The following is a 23,401-nucleotide window of genomic DNA, read 5'->3' on the forward strand; positions in this document are numbered from 1 at the left end:
TAACTAAACGATAATGACCAAAAGCCAACATTTTGGAAGGAAGTGGCTAAATCCAATCAGTACAGCCCATGCTCTCATAAATATAAGTGGCTATAACTTTAAAACAAAATGAGATATGTACAACAATTTTGACACATATTTATGGACCCCCTTTGAGGTCTCCTAAAACAAGCAGAGAGATGTTATAACGGCAAAAAAAAAAAAAAAAAAAAAAACATTTTTCCTTAGTTAAATTACCTGTGTTGCCATAAATGTTCTTTCCCATCTATGATCTGAGTTTATTTGTTTATTTGGATCCCCATTGGCCAATACCTAGGCAGTGACTACTCTTCCTGAGGTCCCAAAAAGTAAAAAATACAAAACTACATTAAAGCTGCAAGAGCAATGAAAGACCCTTGTACCTGTACCAACACCACCTTGTGGTTTTAGGAACATAGAGCACGGTACAATATGCATTTAATTATATAAAAATAGGAGGACTACATCAATCATTTGTATTTGCCACACTTCCTGCTACTGGGCTGTATTCTGATCAGAGGGTGGTCTTGCGCCTGGACATGACCAATGCATCCCTGAAATGTCTGCAGAGAGTGTGTCAATCAAACTATGCCCTGTAAATGCCAACTCGAAAAGATATCCTTAATAAACCCATCTCCGGCACGACGACTCCAATCTATCAAATAATCCTACAAATATCTAATCCTATTTATCTAATATGACTTCTGAGCTGTAATGTTGCCAGAATTATAATCATACACTGTTCGAACTGGCAGAACTGGCACCCCGACTGAGCCTGGTTTCTCCCAAGATTTTTTTTCTCTCCATTCTGGCCCTGAAGGAGTCTTGGTTCCTTGCTGCCGTTGCTTTTGGCTTGGCTTGCTCAGTTGGGGACACCTAAATTTCAACCCAATTTTGCCTTATTTTGCAAACCTGTCTGTCCTCCATCTTGTTATTTGTTAAAAATCTACTTTTTCAAACTCATATTAGACACTTGTCTGATTTTCACCAAAATTGAACCGTATCGTCTTCAGACCATGCCGACTAGACGTGCCGTTTTTCAGTAATGTGATGTATCACAATAATGAATATGCACAATATTGTTATTGTGGGCACATCAAAATATCGTAAATAATAATTTATTAACAATTATTACATTTTTTATAATGCACTCAAGAATACTTTGCTCATCAACCGTATAAATGCTCAACACCGCTGTATTCTGCGTCAAAGGGATACACGCTCAGATGTAAATGAGAAGCAACTGAACGAGTGAAGGAGACACACTGAATGAAGTGCACGCTCAGTGACAGCAGAGGGCGCTGATGAACTGCAGAATACAGCAGTTACCCCGGAAACCCCGAAAACAAAAGCAACCGCCTAGTGAAGTTTTTAAAACAGCCATTCGTTTTTTTTAAACTCAGTGTTGTTAATCACAGCACCAAATTTAATACTTAAAGACTTAATAGGCTATTTATTTTCAAACTTTTTTATGTTTTAATCTGGAATACAACATGCTCTAATGATTAGAATTGTTTTGATTATTTGTTATTGTTCAGTAAAACTTTGAGACATACATCTTCATAAGTAAACATGTTAATTCATTTTTACCAAACTGACAATGAAAAATACTTACAAAGAATTAATTATTAATAATTAAGTAATGTTGATTTCTTAGTTACTATTTAATAACATTATCAAAAATCAAAATTAAAAGAACTTTTTTTAATAGACCTAAGATAAAACTAACAATGATCAGTATTTCTTTAGTAACATTAACAAAAAACATTATACTTTCTGTAACAAATGTAGCTATAGCTCAATCTTAGTTTATGCATTAAATAATGAAACCTTATTGTAATTTGTTACCTGTTGTTCTTTATAGCCTAATTCTTTTGCACTTTAATCTGTTTAAAAATTGTACTACAGCTTTGGAAAAAAATAAGTGACCACTTAACATTGACTTCTCAATGTTGAGTGGTCTCTTCATTTTTCCAGAGCTGTATATATTTTTGGTGCATTGTATTATTGTATTTAAACTAGGGCTGTCAATCGATTAAAATATTTAATCGTGATTAATCGCATGATTGTCATGAGTTAACCCGCGATTAATCGCAATTTAATCGTAAATTTTTAGCAAGTGTAAATGTATCTTAAATTAAGCTTAAATTAAGTTTTTAATACTCTAATCAACATGGGTATGGACAAATATGCATGCTTTATGCAAATGTACATTTATTATTAGTGAAATCATACTTATTCAATAATAATCAATACAGCATGAAGACTAGACGTATCAAAGGTCATAGATATTTATCTAAGAAATTGTTCATGTCTCTTAAGCCTAAACTTAAAAATTAAGAGTAAGTAGTGATTTCTCTCATTTTAAGAATATAAAGGGAGTTTTTACACTGGCAGTTTAATTCAGAGCAGGGCACAGTTCGTATGAAAAATTGGTAATGTGTACCGGTGAGCGCACCAGAACCACAGTCCATATTCCACGGGAGGAGGTCCATATTCCACGAGTAGAAATATAGTGCGGCCCCTTTAAGAGATCTGCATTCCCAGTTGAACTGCCGGTATTGTGTGTGTACACGCCAAACTGGGGCACGATTCACGTGGAGACAGTGTGAAGAACATGGGCTCGGGAGCGCGCTGGTTCAGGAAAGTAACCTGTGCATTCATTTTAGCCGATTGTAATGTATTTAGTTCAATAAAACACATGTACTGTAAGCAGTGATGGTGTTAATGATTTACCTCAGACATGAGCGAGAGTGAGGTGCTCAGACTGGAGAGAATATGCTCAGTGAAAAAACGCACTTTTCTTTCTGGAGTCTATAGTTAAACAGAAAATATGGTAGCTTATGTAGGCAATAACTGCAGTTTTAATTTAGAATATTAATGTCAACCCTTTTCTTTCCCTATTAAAGGACAATTCCGGTGAGAAATGAACCTAGGGGTAATTAACAGATGGTTACTGAGTAGATCGTTCTCTGGGATGCGTTTTCATGAAAATCGAATGTAAAGAGTTTTATCTTTAAAAACAGATTAGCTTATAACGCTAGTCTATGAGGCACAGGGTAGACACAGGGTGGTAAAATTAAATCGCTAGTTAATACCACTAACAAGGCTCAAAATAGCCTCACACTAACACAGTAGCATAATGAGGGTCCCTACATGCAAACCGAAGCATTGAGAACTTTGTAAGTGTACAAACAGTTTAATAAGAAGATACTTTATAAACATAGTGCCTTACATGTTCACGGACAGGCGCCATCTTGGAAAACAGTCTCGACGAATCGATCCACGAGAGCTGTTCTAAGTAAGCTGGTCGATAGGAATTAAGTTTGTGAAATGTAATATCATGGACATTTTTATTTTTATTTATTTATTTTCTCAGTTGTGTTCAGTGTTTTCTTCCGGAAACAACTGACCATATGAGATTCCAAGTCACAGTTCATCACTTAGAACAGCGTTCGTGGCTCGATGAGTCGAGACTGTTTTCCAAGATGGCGCCTGTCCGTGAACCCGCAAAGCACTCTGTTTATAAAATTATCTTCTTATGAAACTGTTTGTACTCTTACAAAGTTCTCAATGCTTCGGTTTGCATGTAGGGACCCTCATTATGCTACTGTGTTAGTGTGAGGCTATTTTTAGCCTTGTTAGTGGTATTAACTAGCGATTTAATTTCACTACCCTGTGCCCCATAGACTAGTGTTATAAACTAATCTATTTTTAAACGCATCCCAGAGAACGATCTACTCTGTAACCATCTGTTAATTACCCCTAGGTTCATTTCTCACCGGAGTTGTCCTTTAATGTTTGCTGCTGCTTCCTTTGCATATGACTGCTCTCACTTATTCCAACTACGGGCTATGCCACGGATCAAACAGAAAATGCAAATGAATTTGCGTTAACGCGTTATTAATGGTTTAACTTTGACAGCCCTAATTTAAACATTCAGTTATTTTTGTTATTACAAAAAAAGTTCTTAAAGCTGTTATGCTATGACAACACTTGCTTTTGCAACTTATTTCAATATCGTAATAGTATTGTATACCGTGATAAAAGCTTCAGCAATTAATCGCAACACAAAAAAATGATATCCGCACATGCGTAATGCCGACAAATAGTTATGAATTTCGTGTTGATAGACAAAACAGCTTTCATATACCACTGCAACAGAGTTGCCATGATGCAAAAATTACTCTTGAGGCTATATCTCTGCAATGCTTTGACATATTGACACCAAACTTTGCATGTGTCATTGTCATCTCAATCTGACTACACCACATCAGTTTCGTAACAGTGCCACCTATTGGTCGAAAGTGATAAACCATTAAATCAATATTATTGACTGTATTTAAAATTGTACTGCTATTTTGCCTAAAATCAAATTAATAGGTCTTTAATGGCTCATTGTTGCAGTTGGCTTGAGACTTCCAGCTATGCTAGCATGTCTTGTCTTCTTATTTTCGCTTGGCCCCGATAATGGCTGCTTGCAGCTATATTTATTATTACATTAGTGTTAGTATTATTACTCCATTGCGACGTATTCAAAATTATACTGTACAACCAGCCCTAGCCTTAGTTAACAGGTACAGGCGACTGTATTGACTTAAGTGATTGCTAGTTGACGAGCAGGAAAATAATAAAATGACTAGGAAAAATAGCCTAACTATAATACACAAAACACGATGAAACTATGCAATAAAAAAATTAATAAAGTACAGAAAACAAAAATCCCTGATATTCCATGGCTTGGACAAAAAAAATACCTGTCATTCAATGTCTGGAATAAACCTTTTAAAATTCCATGATCCGTGGGAACACTGAAAGTAGTAGGCTGATGAGTAATGTGGGTGCAGATGTGAGGAGCACAATGTACAAAGACCCTGAAGTTTAACAGAAATGAGCAAACCTGTCGCTTAGCTAATGAAGAGGAGTCTTGCAGCATGTCCATAATGATGGGGAACAGCTCATCCATCCATTTTCTCATCTCCAGTCCACTCACCTGGTACATATTAAAGAAAGGGACACTTGAGAACAACATTTAAACTGAACAAAATAAATAAGCTTTCAGGGTTGACAGACTATATTTTGAGTGTAATGTAATTTTGAATATGAATCATACAGGTGGCTCTAATCCATTGTTTAATACCAATCGTAGTAGTCACATCTAACGTCACCATGTATCTGCTTTGGAAAAATCGATTCATTCTAATACTTAATTCCTTTTCTCCAACCTCTGCTACATCTTTTTACCCAGTAACCACAAACATTGTCACTATGTTTGTCTTTTCAATGTCCTCTCCTCCACAGAGCTACCCTTACTATTATCCTGTTACATTTCCTAAATATTGTGCAGCACTGAGTAGAAAGTAGACTTGGTTATTTTAGGTACTGTAGTTGATTTCAGCAGATCAGGCTACAAAATGTTCATTACCTGGGCAAGTTCTCCAATGGTAGCTAAAACACTGATAACGACTGCAGGGTTTGGATCGGGATCTTTTAACTTCAAGATGAGGGCCTGTGTGAAGAACATAATTGGAAAAATACATCACAAACATTTAGTAACACATCAAGGACATTACAATATCTAAACCCAGGAAAAGGGACTGGCAAGTTATTGCATTTGGGAATCATAATGAATTAAAAATGTACCTCAATAAATATGGTATTTTAAATTTTTAAAAAAAAATGTGAAATTCTGTGTTTATCTAGTTTTACAAAAAATAAAAAAATAAGTTAAAACATTGTTTACAGGGAACTTTTAAGAAATTAAATATTGATTCTTGAAAATTCAACATTTTGCTAACATTTCTCAATCTCAACTGTACAGATTTTTTGGCTATTTTCCAAATACAATCAAACTTACTGTTACAAAGTTCACAACACATTTGAAAACTTCCCCAAAAGCGAATGCAGAGGACATAAGACAATGACTGTACCTTGAGAATGGGCTCCATGTATGGGCGGATGAGTCTGGGGGCATTAGACACTAAGTGACCCAACATGCGGGCACTTTGCTCTTTGTTTCGGCCCACTCCGCTGTGTTCCAGCTCAGTCAGGATCTGGACATTATTGCATAGTACAGTATTAAGTTTGACATTATTAAAAACTGTAACTATAGAGACATAAACAGATCTGTGACAAAACAACAGCTAATATTTGATCTAAACAGAGACTGTATTATATTATAACAAAAACATTTAAAACAAGAACTTTTCTAATGAGAGTGTAGTAATAGTAACAGTTAACATCAAATGTTTCCAAGCAATATAACACCTCATAAATCACTACTCAACATTTAAGTGAATTCATTGAGGTGCCAGGGAAAACAGAGTCAGACAAGGCTGACTAGAGTTGGTGAGATGGTAAAAAAGATGCTATTTCAGCAGAAAAACATTTACTGACTGCCATCTGTTGGTAACTGAGATTAAGTAGTCATAGCAAAGAATGGCTACAACTCCTCTCAAAAATTCTGCAGAGTATAGCATTATACTGTGTATACTGTGCACAATATAAACTTACTGCATTTGGCAAAATGTGCAATATACAAAAAAGAATACTGCATGAAATACTTCATCCCACAATCACTATTTTCACAAAAAAATTTGGACTGCCAAGACTAAAGACATGTTTACACGAAATGTAGAAAACAATACTGCAGAAGTTGTCTGTCCTGAAGAACCTTTGAATCCAAGGCTTTAAGCTTGGAACATACTCTGCAAGAACAAAGAAATTAGTTTGTTTTCTCGAGGTGGCAGGAACAAGAACAAAGTTCGTTCTGGCAGTACATTCCATACGCTATGTGAGCATATCTTATGTGAAGCATGTTCTGCATATTTTGAATACCTCAGTGCTGGCTGAAGAGGAAGAGGACACTGGCCTGACTAAATCACTCAAATCAAAAATTTTGAACTACCTCAACGAGAAATATGAAGTCACGCAAGACCTGCTACACATGCCCACATTCCTAGATCCAAGGTTCCGAACACAATACATCTCTGCACAAGAGACCCAGACCTTAAAGGAACGAGTCATTTCTGAGTTGATAGTGAGTGAAAACACAATGTTTACTTAACTGGCTACAATTCTATGTAACAGATTTCTAAAACATGTGCATTTTTTATTTGTTTCAGGAAATTCTTCAGCAGCAGCCTGTAGTCCAAACAAGCAATGCAACGATGGACAAGGATAGCCTGGATGTGGAAAATCCACCTGCTGCTAAAGCCAAGAAGAAAACTCTGGCCAGTTTCATCAAGGAAAACACACACACAACAACACAAACTGCATCAACCACATTTGATCCCATGGTACAATTTAGAGAAGCAGTGTCTGCTAAACTCAACGCTTACATTTACATGCCAAGTGTTGACCATGGAGAAGACCCACTGAAATGGTGGAAGTTACACAAAATAATCTTCCCTAGGCTATGCAAACTAGCACAGAAATATCTGTGCATACAAGCAACAAGCTCTGCATCAGACAGAGCTTTTAGCACTAGTGGTAATGTTGTATCGAATCATCACTCCCGTCTGAAACCAGACAAGGTGGATATGCTTGTTTTTTGGCAAAGAACCTCTCAAGTGATAAGTAGAGCTTTGTAGAAAGAGGATTTGGAAGTACGAGTTTGTTGCTTTGTTTTTGTTTTTGTAAATGACCAACAACAGTTTTAGCGCTTTGAACTACATATTTATATCCAAATTCCTTTTTGAAAGTTTACACAAAAATGTTACGTCCAGGTAAAATATCCCTGTTTGGACAGAATATTCAACATATCTTATTTTCATGAACATAGAAATTACTTTGTTCTATTTATTTTATTTAGCTGTATTATTGAGACAATAACAAGTTTGTTTGCAGTAATGTGTAATTTAATTTGAAAACATTTTGCATTTGTTTGTTGTTGTTTCTAGTTTGAGTTGAGAAATACAAATTTCAGCATTATCAGTAATCTGTGTGTGCATTTTCCTTGAGAACCAAGCAAGTTGACTCATGATACCATTTGTTTATTTATATCGCAATTGCATATCGCAATATTAACCTCAATAATGGCAATGAGACATTTTCCCTAAATCGTGCAGCCCTACTGTATACTGTGTAACAGAGTAGGCTGGTCTTCATTACTTAAAAGACGAAAAATGCACTGGTATCTACTTATTTATAAGGCCATTTTGGGGGTGTTGCCAGATTCAGGAACAGAACAAAAACAGAAAATTGTTGAAAAATACTTTCTTCGCTCACAAAATTGTTTTAATCTCTGTTTCTTTTGTTCGTCAGAATTAGGCAAAAAGGCTTTTGTGTATGCAGCTCCAACTGATTGGAATCTTCTGCAATCAAAATTAAAATGACAGAATTTGCTGTCATTGGATAGTTTTACAACAGTTATTCGACAAATGGACACTGATTCAACTGATGAACCTATGAAATGAACCTATTCAACAATAACTGTTATTAGTTTTTTTTTAGTCTGTTTGTGTTGTAATATTTTGTGATGAAACTGATGTATTTCTGCCCATTTTGGCCAAGATACTTCAGTGAAAGAGATTATTAATCTCAGAGTCTTTTCTGGTTAAATAAAGATTAAATTAAAAAAAATTAAAAATATACTGTGTTAGGCGGCTTTGTCTTAAGCCAAACAACAAGATATCCCTATGGCCTGTGTTGTTTAATAAACGTAACATATGCATTTCTACAGCATACAACATACATTTTAGCTTCATTTTATATAATCCATGTATGTTATGATTGAAATTCATGCTCATATTTTCATTTTGTCAATAAATTTGTCAAAACAGCAACAGTGTTGTTGTTTAACTTTAAAGACGGAGAAAAATAAGTGCAACAAGATTGTCTAAAATATGCATTTTAAACAAATATTTGTTGTTGGAATAGCATTTTATATGTGTGTGTGTGTGTGTGTGTGTGTGTGTGTGTGTGTGTGTGTGTGTGTGTGTGTGTGTGTGTGTGTGTGTGTGTGTGTGTGTGTGTGTGTGTGTGTGTGTGTGTGTGTGTGTGTGTGTGTGTGTGTGTTTTGATGGGGGGTTTTTCCAAACATGTATAGCAAATATATATTTTACAATTTTATTTTAAACATTAATGGCACTGTAGACCACACAAAGCCGATTTATCTGATTTGCTGGTAAATTATCTTAAGAAGAAGCATCAGATAATTGGTAGCCAATTGCTAACCAGTGTGATATCTAGAAAAAAATAGAAAGATGACAACCCTTTAAGCTGTAAGAAATAATCCAACTGTGAGGGAAAAAAGCCCCACAACAGGGGCGAGTAAAACTTGAAAAACAGGTTTTCACTTCACCTTGTAAATGAAAGGTGAGAAGAGATCGATTTATAAAATCCAAAAACTGGACCAAAACTGTATTTAATTATTTATTTATTTTTGTCCCAATTCTGGGATTTAGATGTGCACACCTATTTTGAACTTTTAAAAAAACTTTTGGTATTCTAAAAATTATGATTGGGAAGGTTCTATTGAGTGCATTTCATTGTAGGATACTATATTCTGACTAGTATGCTCAGCTGTATACTTAGCTAAATGTAGTACAGTGCATCCAGAAAGTATTCCCAGCGCTTCACTTTTTTGTTATGTTACAGCCTTATTTCAAAATTGATTAAATCCATTTTTTCCCGTCAATTCTACAAACAAACAACCCCCATAATAACAACGTTAAAGAAGTTTGTTTGAAATCTTTGCAAATTTATAAACTATATATATATATATATATATATATATATATATATATTTATTTATTTATTTTTTATTATTATTTTATATATATATATACACACAAACACACACACACACACACACACACACACCAGCAGCCATATCACCCTGTAGCCCAAGACTGGTTTCCCACTAAAGCTAAGCAGGGCTAAGCCTGGTCAGTACCTGGATTGGAGACCAACTGGGAAAACCAGAAAGCTGCTGGTAGAGATGTTAGTGTGGCCAGCAGGGGGTGCTCACCCTGTGGCCTGTGTGGGTCCTAACACCCCAATATAGTGATGGGGACACTATACTGTCAAAGAGCACCGTCGTTCGGATGAGACGCTTAACCGAGGTCCCAACCCTTAGTGGTAATTAAAAATCCCAGGATGTCCTTAGATAAAGAGTAGGAGTGTAACCCCAAATATTGAGTTCTCTTTCAAGTCATGCGCTTGAACAGACAAACTCACACAAAAGGTATGTCAACATGTCCATCTTGAGTAACCTAGCAGACATAGTCTGTATATGCCTTAAAGGAGTACTTCAGCGCTGGGAAGATGAATCTGGGACCCACTTTATATTAGGTGGCCTTAACTACTATGTACTAACATTGTAATTAATCATTTGATACAATGCACTTATTGTGTACATGCATATTTTTGCATTGTACTTACATTTAAAAAAATACCTGCATGTAATTACGTCTGTAATTATTTTCTGTAGTTACATTTGTAATTACACAGTTGGCACTTCCTTTACACGTAACCCTACCCTTAAACTTACCCATACCACCACACCTGTCCCTAACTCTACACGTATCCAACCTCAATATCAGCAAAGGTGTTTTGCAATACAATTTGAACACAGTAAGTACATTGTACTATTTTTTTGATGTAAGTACATAGTATTTAAGGCCACCTAATATGAAGTGGGGCCTGAATAATGTAGTAGAAATGTGAAATTATTTTTTTATTTGGTGCTTTCTAGACTGAGAAAGGACAGAAAATGTATTTTTGTCTCATGGGGATGAAAGACAACAATTCCCAGAATGCTTCGCTGCCCTACGAGGCCACTCCCAAAGCCACTGCTACCGCTACTAGATTACTGAATTACTTTCACTTTCTCACCGTGAACAGACACTACAATTAAAAACTTAACGTGTCTGTTCAATATGTGATTTAGCTGCTGAGTGAGCCTCACAGCCCAAATCGCAATTTCTCTCAAAAATTATGATCATGTTGGGTAAGTAGCCTACTCTGTGTATCATTCAATTCTTTTATTTTTTTTACAACATATATATATATATATATATATATATATATATATATATATATATATATATATATATATATATATATATATATATATATATATATATATATATATATATATATATAAATTAGGGCCTGGACTTTAACGCGTTAATTATTTACGCAAAAAAATAAATAACAATTTTAACCACACTTATTTTTGCACTGCGGAACGTTTTTCAATGAATGAGTTTCGACGGACCAATTATACTGAAACTGTTTAGTCGCATACAATAGTCCATAAACCGAATCATGTCCTCATAAACTGCGAGTAAACACACACCAATGTTGACAGGTCACTAAATTCAGTACATACCACAGAGACGGACGTCCTGCTGTTGCTGTTTCTCATGTTCAATTTATTTCAGCCTCCGAATCTGATTCTGGATCATATATGTATTAGCTGAATTTGATCGATAGCCATGGGTTTCTCCACGCTTGAGGATGTCACCGCTTTGTGCGTGCTCGTGATTCTTTAGCTCCGCCCACGCGATACGCCTCCAGGTGCTCGGTTTTATCCGGAAAGACTCGGTACAGCCTATATTTCTTTTATAAATATAATAAAACTAAAGACTTTTCAGAGATATGAAGGATGCAATACTACTCTATAGGTACTCAAGATTGACATGAGATTGACTGAAACTGAGTGACCCCCCCCCCCCCCAATCAGGTGTTGAATCAGGTGTTAAGTCCGATATCTTATGTATATCTTATAAATACCAATAGTGGTGTTGTACAATAAGGACGGTCACGTCGCCAGAAATAGAGTAATTAGTGTCTCAATGTGTAGTGAGCCAGTGTCCTTTACTGTTCTTACGTATGCCCGAATTTTTGGAAACAATATATTGATTCACGAGCTCAGGGGTTAGGAAGCTGACTGAGACGCACCTTTTGATGTGTTTTTTGAGCAGTTTCTCTGTCATGTTTCCTAGGTTCACTATGTTACTATTGTGATTTATTGTTTGATTCATTCCCTGCACCCGTGTCTCATTTTCTTTATTAGTTTGCTTACATATTTACAGCCCATGTTTGTCTCTTTAGTTGCCAGACTTGTTCATTGTGTTTTTGTTTCCTGTTTACCTGAAAAGTGTAAATTTGAGTTTGTTTTCATTAAAAGATACTGCCTGTGATTAGATTCAGTGTTTTCTTTTGTTTTTGGCTCAACTTTACACTCCCAAAATGACAATTGTGCAATAGCAGTCTATAAAAGCCAAGGAATAAAATAATAAAAAAGGTAATTTCAAGTTTACATCTCACAATTCTTACTTTCCGCATTAATATTTAAAACCTCTTTAAAAAAAATTTTTTTTAAATATATTTGCAAGATTTTAACTCAATATACTTTTTTTCAGAATACTGTTTACATTCCACAATACTGACACATTTATAAAGTCTGAACTGAGAGAAAAGAATTCAATTTTTTGTAAAAAAGAAATGCGAGACCAAAATGTTAAAGGTTTAAATGTTATCAATGTAAAATGTTTTAGGTAGGGATGCACTTATGCCACTTTTTCCAGAATGAGTCTGATACTTATATTTTCTTTTTCGGTACTCTCTGGTACAGACTACTAATACATGTATTTCCATTGCATTTGTCATTTTTAGTATCATTTAAATGAAATAATTTAAAATATTAGGTAAAGAAAAAGAATTAATCATATTAGCAGGGTATATGCAGGAATCCTGAAGTTAATTTTAAGACTTTTTAAAGACCTTCTCAAAATATTTTAAGACGTCATCGCACCAAGTTCTAATCGGCAACAAACCTTTAATAAACAGTTGTAGTCGAATGTAGATTAAAATCTCTATCGTAGGCCAATTTTGTATCGTTTATATTGCATATCTGTTTCGCGACGTATGGAGGGCGACACATTACCTAACTGCGCATTTCGCAAAATACATGACGTCACCCGTAGACAGCGCTCGCCAGGGATGGAAATTAACTTTTTTCAAAGTCTACCACTCAATGGTTTTACCAGCCACTTTTTTGTTTTTAACTGACAATGTGTAACTGCATGTGAAAATGAATACTAAAGCTCTACAATACTTCAGCAGTTATTTAATCTCAAGTCTCAATGAAATACTGAGATTTTCACAATGATTTGTGGTCTTTTATGGCTTCCAGTTTTATGGTTTTTAGTCCCAACATTTCATTTAGTCCCAACTATTCATTCTGGCATCTTTGAAGCGTGTTGACAACATACTGAGCTATTCAATCAAGAGCATTGTTTAATGTCAAACTAAATATAAGGACATCACTCAGGCAGCAGTTAAGGCTACTGCGCCTTTAAGACCTGACGCAGGGATATGCTCGTCTTTCTCTTAAGGCATATTCAGACTATGTCTGCTAGGATACTCATCAAGATGGACATGTTGACATACTTCTTGTGTGAATTTGTCCGTTTAAGCGCAAGACTTGAAAGAGAACTTAATATTTGCGCGCTGTGAGACGAGCACGCGCTCTCGGATGATGCACACCGTCAGATCTTCTCTCAGCGCGCACGAGTCTCATAGCGCGTCTTCACGCCGAGTGATGATGGAGAAAACGACTGGTCATATGCGCACATACGGCAGCACTCGCATGCATTGAACAAAGTTTACAAAGAGGTGAACAGCTCGGTAGGTGAAGCGAGTTTACCCGCCACAACTCAAAATCAGCCGCATTTGGCTGGTGGCGGTGCTAATTTCCATCTCTGCGCGCTCCGAGCCGATCTCAGACTGAGCGCCCCGTTGTTTTTTAATACTTATGGGGATGAAAATAAATATATTCATAAATACTTTTTGGAGTCAAACTCTTTTGACAAAGCTTGAACAAAATACTTTCAAAATTTAAGACTTTATAAAGCCGTGATAAGACTTTATTAGGGTCTTAATTTTCCCAAAATTGATTTATCCCCTTTTAAGACTTTTCAAGACCCCGCGGATACCCTGATTAGTTTGCTTAATTTGATATGCAAAAAGATATTTTCTTCAGTTATTTTCATGCTTAAAAATGTTAAATGTTAAAATGTGTTGTACAAGCTTCTGTTACAATTCTGTTCGCTGATGATTGCAATACTCTATTCGTATTTCATCCACAGCACACATTTAGAGCCGCTCCGTGCAGGAGCACAGTAATTAACTGATGTTTTCTGTAATATGTAGGAAACCACATGTTTTTACTTAGGAAACATATACAATTTAGTTTTAATTCAACTGTCGTGTGTGTGCTGTATGAGCGATCAGTTTATTTTCAGTTTACTTTCTTGCTACTAACATTTCAGACTGAACTACAAACTTTTCAGCAATATCTTTGAGAAGGGCATGTGTGCTCGGCACGTGTTTGCTCTGCCTTTTTGTTTGCTCACTTTATTTAGCATGCTTTAGCTTGTGCACAGCAGCTATACAGTTGTAAATATTAAATGTATGCTTAATATTCTGTTAGATACATTTACTCTATATAAATCGTCAATCTCTGATATCTCCTTATCTCTGTTGTGTTTCTTTGTCTACTATTTGTGTTTACTATTCTACAAGTCCTTTCTACTAGCAGTACCCAATAGTACCTAGTAAATGATGACATAATCAGTGGTTTACTTTTGAATGTGAAATGAGACAAATAAGACATTTTATTGTTAATTCTGCTTGAAATACACTTCGTAATACAATAATAACAACAATATTGCTATGGTTATTATTAGTTCTGTCTTTAATTTTTTAATGCTGCAGCATCAACCCTCATATAAGTTAGTCAGGAGCACTGAATATATATGCATTGTGTATGTATAGTAGTATAAGTTGTATGGTGGGATGCCATTTTAAATATAGCCATGTACTGTGATAAATGTAATTACCTGAATAAGCATCTTGCGCAGGAAGGGCATAACAAAGGCAGGGTTCATACTGCTAAGACGGCCAATAGTGCAGATGGCTAGTTCACGGATCTCAAACACTTCATCATTAAGTGCCACAAACAGAGCCTGGAGGTTCTCTGCTTGTGCCAGGTGGGCATCAAAGCGTTCGTCCAAGGAGGCCAGCACACAGTATCGAATATCAGGGTCTGAGAGGAAGCCACATACACAGAACACAGCATTAGTGAGTACACCACCTCTGAACTTACAATTCAGCAATTTTTCTTCACATAGATGACAAACTAAAAGTGATAAAACAAAATGTGTTGGAAAAAGCCCTCAAGAAGTTACAAAATTAACTGACTAAAATCTAAATTAAAATGAACTAAAACATGTCTGGTGCACAAAAAAAAATTCAATGCAAAAAAAAGATCAACAAGTGAGTATGTTAAAGTAAAAATTTAAGTAGGACTCCTTTCTTTGTTACATATAGCCAACTGAACCATTCTTAGATTCATGCTGACAACAAAGAAACCACATTGAAGTGAATGGTCAGGAGATTTATTTATTTATACAACATAGGACAGCGGTGCAATAGGATTACAAAATCATTGTAGCACAATGATGAGCATCCTAAAAAAGGAGAAAAAAAAGACTTGTAACAAAGTCTCTAAAATAAGGCTTTCACTTTAAGTTTTTATTTCAGGATGAGTGACTTTTGCTAAGAAAAGAGCAGAAAAATGCTAGGCAAGTGTCTAACTGCCGGCAAAAGGTACAAGAAGAGAATCGACTATTTCATCTCACACTCTTTAAAAAAACACTTAAGTGATCAAGAATATTCCAATGTACAAATAAGCTTTCTTTAAATTGCTCCATCTTAATTTTCTTGCCTTGCATCCTTCCCACACATCCTAAGGGGTTGGAGTTGAGAAGCGAGGATGCACAAATAAGAAATGAGAAACAACCATTAACGCTATTGTCCCACAGTAAGAAATACTTCACCCAACCTTAAAGGGGTCATTTAACGGTGCATGCACTTTTACAAGTTGATTGTATGGAAATGTGCGTTGGCAGTGCCTGTACACAACATCCTATAATGATAAAAATCTATCCAGTGTTTTTTTTTTTTTTTTTATCTCCTTATATGTTTTCCCCTGTATCAAGTAAATTTGTCCGACCCTGTGACGTATTTTCTACTGGACAAGAGGTGTGATCAACGAGCCTTCGAATGACTCTGTATGCAATTGGATAGTCAACTAAACAGACAACAAGAGCCATGATCAATTGTCAACGATCCATTATTTCTCTATCCATCATCATTTTAAACCCGCCAATAGCGTGCCAGGTGGTAAGTTAGTCTGTGATTGGTTCCCACAAAAGTGTCACAGAAGCAGTAGAAATGAATGTACGGGTTTTCAGACGGTGTTGCAGAGCGAAGTCAAATCGCCAGCAGATCAGGCTGGGTTTACCCAGTCTAGTTTATAAGTAAATTTTATAATAAAAATTATAATAAACTTCCATAAAATTTAGACACGCATCTTACTCTCACCTGACACTAATATTACAATCATTTCTGCAGTTTGAGATTTGGCTCCATTTGTTAATTTTGTAATTAACATTTTTTATTGGATGCCACAAATATTGAAATGAAAGCATGCTTAATTGCATAAGATTGTAAGTAGCTAAAGTAGGTCAAAAACACATGAAGAGAAGTGTTAGGATAATACAATTATCACCATTCAGACGGTATTCTGCGCTCATTTGAAATTGACGTGACATCATCTGACATGAAATTGATTCATTAAATTTAATCGATCTCATAAATGTGACCGTTGTGGTTTGTAGTCATAGCAGCAACAACTGCTGCAGTTAATGTGGTAAATTCAACTTCTTTTGTATGGCACTAACAATATAGTTTTAATAATTAGTTTAATAATTGTGTTAATATAATTGTCTTTTTATATAAAAAAATATAAAAAGACCTTGAATTAAATACTGGCATTCTGGACTTACAAAATTTTGAGCTGCAAAATATAACTTTGCACATATTTGAAAATTACTGATTATATCATATTACATTAGAATTCATCTATATTTAAATTACATCATGGGTGTGGCTTGTGGTCATAGCGGCACCAGCTGCTTTGGTAAATGTGGCATATTTGAGCGATTTTAAAATACTCTCCTGTTTAAATGCATATTGCCTGTCATGCACAATTTGTCTAAAGCCACCGGGGTGGCGGTGCCACCGGCTTGGGCCCGTCATCGCTGCTCGCAGCTTTAATTAATTCTTATAATCATTCTTCTCACATTTATTTTCTACAGTTCTAACTTCAGTTCATGACCTCACCATCTGTGTCGCCAATTCCCTTTGTCTCCAGAATGTGCGTACGCACAGCTCAAAGTTTGCTTAAACGTGCGCACATTCTCCTGTCCAGTTTGTTTTTTATAGATCACAACCTTTGCGTGGGAACTGGCGTAGGTACGTTTCCAGCCTCGTTTTGTGTGTACGCACGCTTTATAAATGAGACCCCAGCTCACAAGGTGACAGCGTTCGTCGCTCGACTAGTTGAGAAAGGGGTAATGCACTGTCTTTATAAAGTATCTTTTTATTAAACTGTTTGTACACTTACAAAGTTCCCAATGCTTCGTTTTTTGTTTTTTTTTTGGGGGGGGGGGTTATTCTTTATTTGACAGGGACAGTGGACAGTAAATATTACCCCAGAATTAGCTACACAGCTAAATTTCATCTGTTTGCATGAAGGGACCCTCATTATGCTACCATGTCAGTGTGGGGCTATTTTGAGTCTTGTTAGTTGTATTAACTAGCGATTTCATTTCACTTACAGACAAGCGTTATAAGCTAATCTGTTTTAAGAGATAAAACTCTTTGCATTCGATTTTCATGAAAACGCATTCCAGAGAATGATCTACTCGGTAACCATCAAAGTAGATCATTAAAACTTTACTTATAAACCTTGTACACATTCCTAGTGTATTGTATTATATAAAATAAATATAGGCTATAAAGATTTACAGTGGCAGTTCAGAGAGGTACAGTAGCATTTAAGTATGAAATTGAATGAATGTAGGCTAAAATTAAAACTACAGTCTTCAATATACAATATACATTGGGTGTGTTTACATGCACACCAGTAAGATGGTAACTCCAAATCAGCTTATTGAAATAACCAGTTTTCCCCGTTTACATGCAAACCAGTAAAAGGACAACGCAAGTAAACCGCGTTTACATGACTATTTATAAACCGGGTTATTTCCTTGTAGTGCTGTCAAAAATAATAATGTCTGTATCTGACTCTGAGTTTTTCAAATGTTACGTCAGTTGTGATGTTAAATAAAGCGTGCACCGTGTCAGCGGGAGTTTTATGGCTCATATTAACCCTAATGCAGTTATGAAGTGTTTTGACTGAACCTCTTCTACTTCTGCTGCATGTGATGACAATAACACATCTTTACAATTTTCTGGGTCTTAAACGAGTCTGCATTTGTGATATATGTCCTTATTTCATGCAAAACGCTTGCTCGCTCTGTCCGGATGCTTTTAAATCTGCTCTAAATTTGCGTTTTTGTCACCTATCACACATGCGCACTTCAATAAGCCGACAGAAAGCAGGTTAATGTGTTTACATGCAGCGCGAAATCGAGGTAAGAGGCAGAAAAATGCCTGTTCAGATCGGTTTATGCTTACACCGTTTATGACATTACTCCGATAAAAGAAAACAGGTTACCGCGTTTACATGACCATGTTCATTGTCGGCTTATTGGGCATAATCGGCTTAAGAACGTGCATGTAAACGCACCCATTGTTTAAAAGCTACTGTATTAAAGTTTTTTTTATTTTACTACATTTAATGGATGAATATGGTAATAAGTTAAGTTATGATAATCTTTAAAAAAAAGTTTAATTTGGATTGTTCATATAGACAATATTCTTTAGTTGTAAAGCTATTCCTGTAGCATTGAGAAATCTAATTAAAGGTATATTGCAATTAGGGATGTCCCGATCCGATCACGTGACCGCAAATCGGGCCCGATCACGTGATTTCAGACTCGATCGGAATCGGATGTTACCAACCAATCAGGACTAGGACATGTATGTATATTCTGGGGTGCCATGTAAAAGGTGCGCACTTGCACCGCGGTTCATCTCACATCTGATAACGCATCAATAATATGGGTTGTAACTATAAAATAATGCGTTATGTATGTTTCTGTCAATGGATACACGTGCTGGCTCCTCAGTGATACATTACAGCAGCAATAATAAAAGAAAAACGTGGGCAAAACGGTCTATCTGTGTAAACTTTGTTAAATGCATGCGAGTGCTGCCGTATGTACGAATATGACCAGTCATTTTCACCGTCATCACCCGTGTGTAGAGAAGACGCGAATGAGAACGCGCGTCTCTGTGCATCATCCGAAAGCGTGCACTTGTCTCACAGCACGCAAATATTGAGTTCTCTTTCAAGTCTTGCGCTTAAATGGACAAACTCACACAAGAAGTATGTCAACATGTCCATCTTGATGAGTATCCAAGCAGACATTGTCTATATATGCCTTATATGAGGACTTTATACAGTCGAGAAAGACGACACATAGCCTTCCATTAGGTCTTAAAGGGGCAGTAGCCTTTACTGCTGTCTGTTTCATGTCAAACAAAAGATAAGGAATCACTCACTGCTCTTAATTGAATAGCTTTTGTAAGGATTAATCTTTAATTTAAACAGTTAAATATGCAGCTATTTTACATTTGATTAGCCTAATTTATTCAATTTCTCTACCTAAAAACTAATGTTAGACCTATAAAAACCTGAAAAGCATTGTTAATTTTATCTTTGCTCAATAGTATTTATTTGTGCTGCTGCTTGTATTTAAGTTATTTGTTCTTATTTTCTTTATTTTTATTTGACAGTCCTTTTTCCCCTGAACATAGCAAATACCTAACCGTAATGAAACCATGAACCTAAAACCGTGATACAAACCGACCCGTTAACAATCTGTACCGTTACACCTCTAACGTAGCGTATGCGAGGGCGGTTGCCACAAAATTTTGAAAATGTTCAAAGGGTGCCATGACTGAAAAAGGTTGGGAAACACTGTTCTAATGGACGCGAGGCAAACTAAACAATCAAATTACACTTCAAATATTTTTTTCCCCCAAAGTTGAGTTATTTTTCCCCAAATGTCATTGTAGGCAGTTATCATCACAATGATTTAATTTTAAGTGTTCATTTTTTAAATAAGTTTAGTTTTAGTTAGTTATTTGATGCTAAAAACAGGTGTGTGATGTCATGATTGACAGCTGAGATTGACGTCACTAACAGACTTTTTTTCAGGATTTTTGGGAGCAGATTGTTTAATTTAATTTAATTTCCATAACTGTTTATTTCACACCAACATAATTAATTGTTCTGCATCTTTGAGAATATGGGTGGGATTTTGATATCGCTGTTATACTTCCTGCTCTCTACTGCGCAACTCCGGTCCCGGACTTTTTTTATATTTACTGTTGCACTAAAATCCAAAAGTTATTTATGTTATTTATTACTTGATTGTTCAAGCTACCTCACAGAAGTGCTCTGTTTGTTAACAGAGTTGTTGAATGTTAAAATAAGGTGAATAAAATTAAAAATAAGGAACATCCTGGTTTCGTTTTTTCACTCTTCTTTATTCTTTTTTATGTATTATAGAAGTATCGGATCGGGACTCGGTATCGGCAGATACTCAAAATCAAATGACTCTTGATTGGGACATCCCTAATTGCAATACTCTTCTGTAATACACACAATTTGGATTTGTTTATTGATAAGTATAATTTCTTGGATGAAAAATGTAATAAGGTTTTGAGATCACTTATTACAAACAAATATTCTCCTCTTCCAGTTAAAAGAAAAAATCTTTCTCCAAGGTTTTCAAAATTGACACTATCAAAGTTAGAACCAGATACTTGTCATTTCCTTTGTTACCTAAAATGAAAGAAGTACATTTCAAAACAATTAATGATATTTATCCATGTAACAAATTTCTAAGAGTAAGGTTTAATTTGGATAGAAATGTCTGTACATTTTGTCAAAAAGATATTGAACCTCAGGAACATCTTTTTTATAATTGTACGATTGTTAAGTCCTTTTGGGACAGATGTATGAGTGGTTGGAGACAAAATGTAATACCTGCCTTTGATTATCATATTGTCAAATTTGGTCTCTTTTTGGAAAACAAAGACATGGAATTTTTGTGTAATAATATGATGATTGTAGCCAAATTTTACATACACAAATGTAGATTTGTTAAAGTTTCTCCATTTTTTGAGGCTTTTAAAAATAACTTTAAAATGTTATTTAAATCCTTAAAACAACTTAAAATGAGAAGTGCCTTAAAGCTCTCTAAATTACTGGCAATATATATGGATTAGCCCTTCCTGAAATCTAATTTACTCTTATCATTTCCCTTTCATGTTCGTTTTTTTTTTTTTTTTTTAATTATTATTATTTCATTTTTTATATATTATTATTTATTTATTTTTATTTATTTATTTTTTTGGGGGGGTTATGTTATTATTATTTTGTTTACAATATGCTGCTTGGTTATATTGTTAATGTCTATCATTAATGTTAATGCCAATTTGTTATTTGAAATGTTTCAATAAAAATAAAAAATATATATAAAAATAAAAATAAAAATAACAAAACACATTCACTGTACCGGAAGTCCGGTACCGAAACGGTTCGGTATGAATACGTGTTCTGTTACACCCCTAATTTTTAAATGTTGAAATTAACATTAAGATGAATAGATGTTTAAATTATTATTCATTCTAAGTTCATGTTAAATTAAGTAGTTAACTAATTAAACGTTACCCAAAGTTTTGAATCTTAGTGTTGTACATGAAATGATTATTTTCTTTACATTTTGATGGTATTTAATCATGCGTTGTGTGAGGTACTTTTCTGTGATGGGTAGATTTAGATATCTTTGTATGAGGGAGATTTTGCATATAATCCTCATTCTCCTCCAGACTCTTTCTAAATTTATTTGTTTGTGTAAATAGTTTCTTGGGTTTTTCTTGTGCATCAACAAAGTTGTTTGTATATTTGTTTTACAGATTTTGTCAATAAATGTAGAAGGTTTAAATTTGGATGAGTTCATTATACAAAACTGCAGCTGTATTATTTGAAAAATGTAATTACGAATGTATTTAATTATATTATAGTGTACATGCAGGGCTCGACATTAATGCTTGTCCGGGACAAGTGGGTTATTTGAAGGGACAAGTGACAGAAAATTTTACTTTCCCAACAGACAAGAGCCTGATTACAACAAAAAATAACTAGCGAATCACCAAAATGCAAGAATGATTGTGCATTAATTTAGTGTAATGATGATAGTGGATGATAGTGGTAGTGATAGTGGATGATGATAACATAATGAACTGAAGATAAAAAGGTTGCGCTGTTGACGGTCGTGCAGCCTCTCAAGGAGAAATTACAACACTAGAGTGTTTTAGCTGTTTCCTGAATACCATCATGACTGAAAATGACACTGATTTCATATGACAGCTCCATAAACAATTAATTAACATTCACTAACATTCACTTAACGTCACTTACATTTTAGATGCAATAGAGTGTTTTGTTCTATTTCAGCAGCAAAAAACGTTCATTTGCAGAACCGCAACGCGTCCCACAGCAACAAGTGTTACTGAACAGTGTTTGAAAAACACATAAAGGGGTGTGTTCAAAAAAATAGCAGTGTCTACCTTTGACTGTACAAACTCAAAACTATTTTGAACAAACATTTTTTTTTTTCTGGGATTTAGCAATCCTGTGAATCACTAAACTAATATTTAGTTGTATGACCACAGTTTTTTAAAACTGCTTGACATCTGTGTGGCATGGAGTCAACCAACTTGTGGCACCTCTCAGCTGTTATTCCACTCCATGATTCTTTAACAACATTCCACAATTCATTCACATTTCTTGGTTTTGCTTCAGAAACAGCATTTTTGATATCAACCCACAAGTTCTCAATTGGATTAAGGTCTCTAGATTGGGCTGGCCACTCCATAACATTAATTGTGTTGGTTTGGAACCAAGACTTTGCCCGTTTACTAGTGTGTTTTGGGTCATTGTCTTGTTGAAACAACCGTTTCAAGGGCATGTCCTCTTCAGCATAGGGCAACATGACCTCTTCAAGTATTTTAACATATGCAAACTGATCCATGATCCCTGGTATGCGATAAATAGGCCCAACACCATAGTAGGTGAAACATGCCCATATCATGATGCTTGCACCTCCATGCTTCACTGTCTTCACTGTGTACTGTGGCTTGAATTCAGAGTTTGGGGGTCGTCTCACAAACTGCCTGTGGCCCTTGGACCCAAAAAGAACAATTTTACTCTCATCAGTCCACAAAATGTTCCTCCATTTCTCTTTAGGCCAGTTGATGTGTTCTTTGGCAAATTGTAACCTCTTCTGCACATGCCTTTTTTTTAACAGAGGGACTTTGCGGG

General features: G+C 35.4%; 1 protein-coding gene across 4 annotated transcripts in view; it reads right to left on the reverse strand.

The window, feature by feature from the left end:
* Window positions 1–23,401, reverse strand: part of mtor (mechanistic target of rapamycin kinase) — a 301,563-nt gene that overhangs the window by 230,395 nt on the left and 47,767 nt on the right. For all 4 annotated transcript variants that reach the window (XM_067413178.1, XM_067413177.1, XM_067413180.1 and 1 more), the window contains exons 13-16: window positions 14,874–15,079; window positions 5,949–6,071; window positions 5,444–5,527; window positions 4,919–5,011 (exon numbers count right to left, since the gene is read on the reverse strand). In XM_067413178.1, coding sequence (XP_067269279.1) covers window positions 4,919–5,011; window positions 5,444–5,527; window positions 5,949–6,071; window positions 14,874–15,079 — 506 coding nt within the window. The remainder of the gene's footprint in view (window positions 1–4,918; window positions 5,012–5,443; window positions 5,528–5,948; window positions 6,072–14,873; window positions 15,080–23,401) is intronic.

The sequence above is a fragment of the Pseudorasbora parva genome, chromosome 13, assembly GCF_024679245.1.
Source record: "Pseudorasbora parva isolate DD20220531a chromosome 13, ASM2467924v1, whole genome shotgun sequence".
NCBI classification, from domain to species: domain Eukaryota; kingdom Metazoa; phylum Chordata; class Actinopteri; order Cypriniformes; family Gobionidae; genus Pseudorasbora; species Pseudorasbora parva.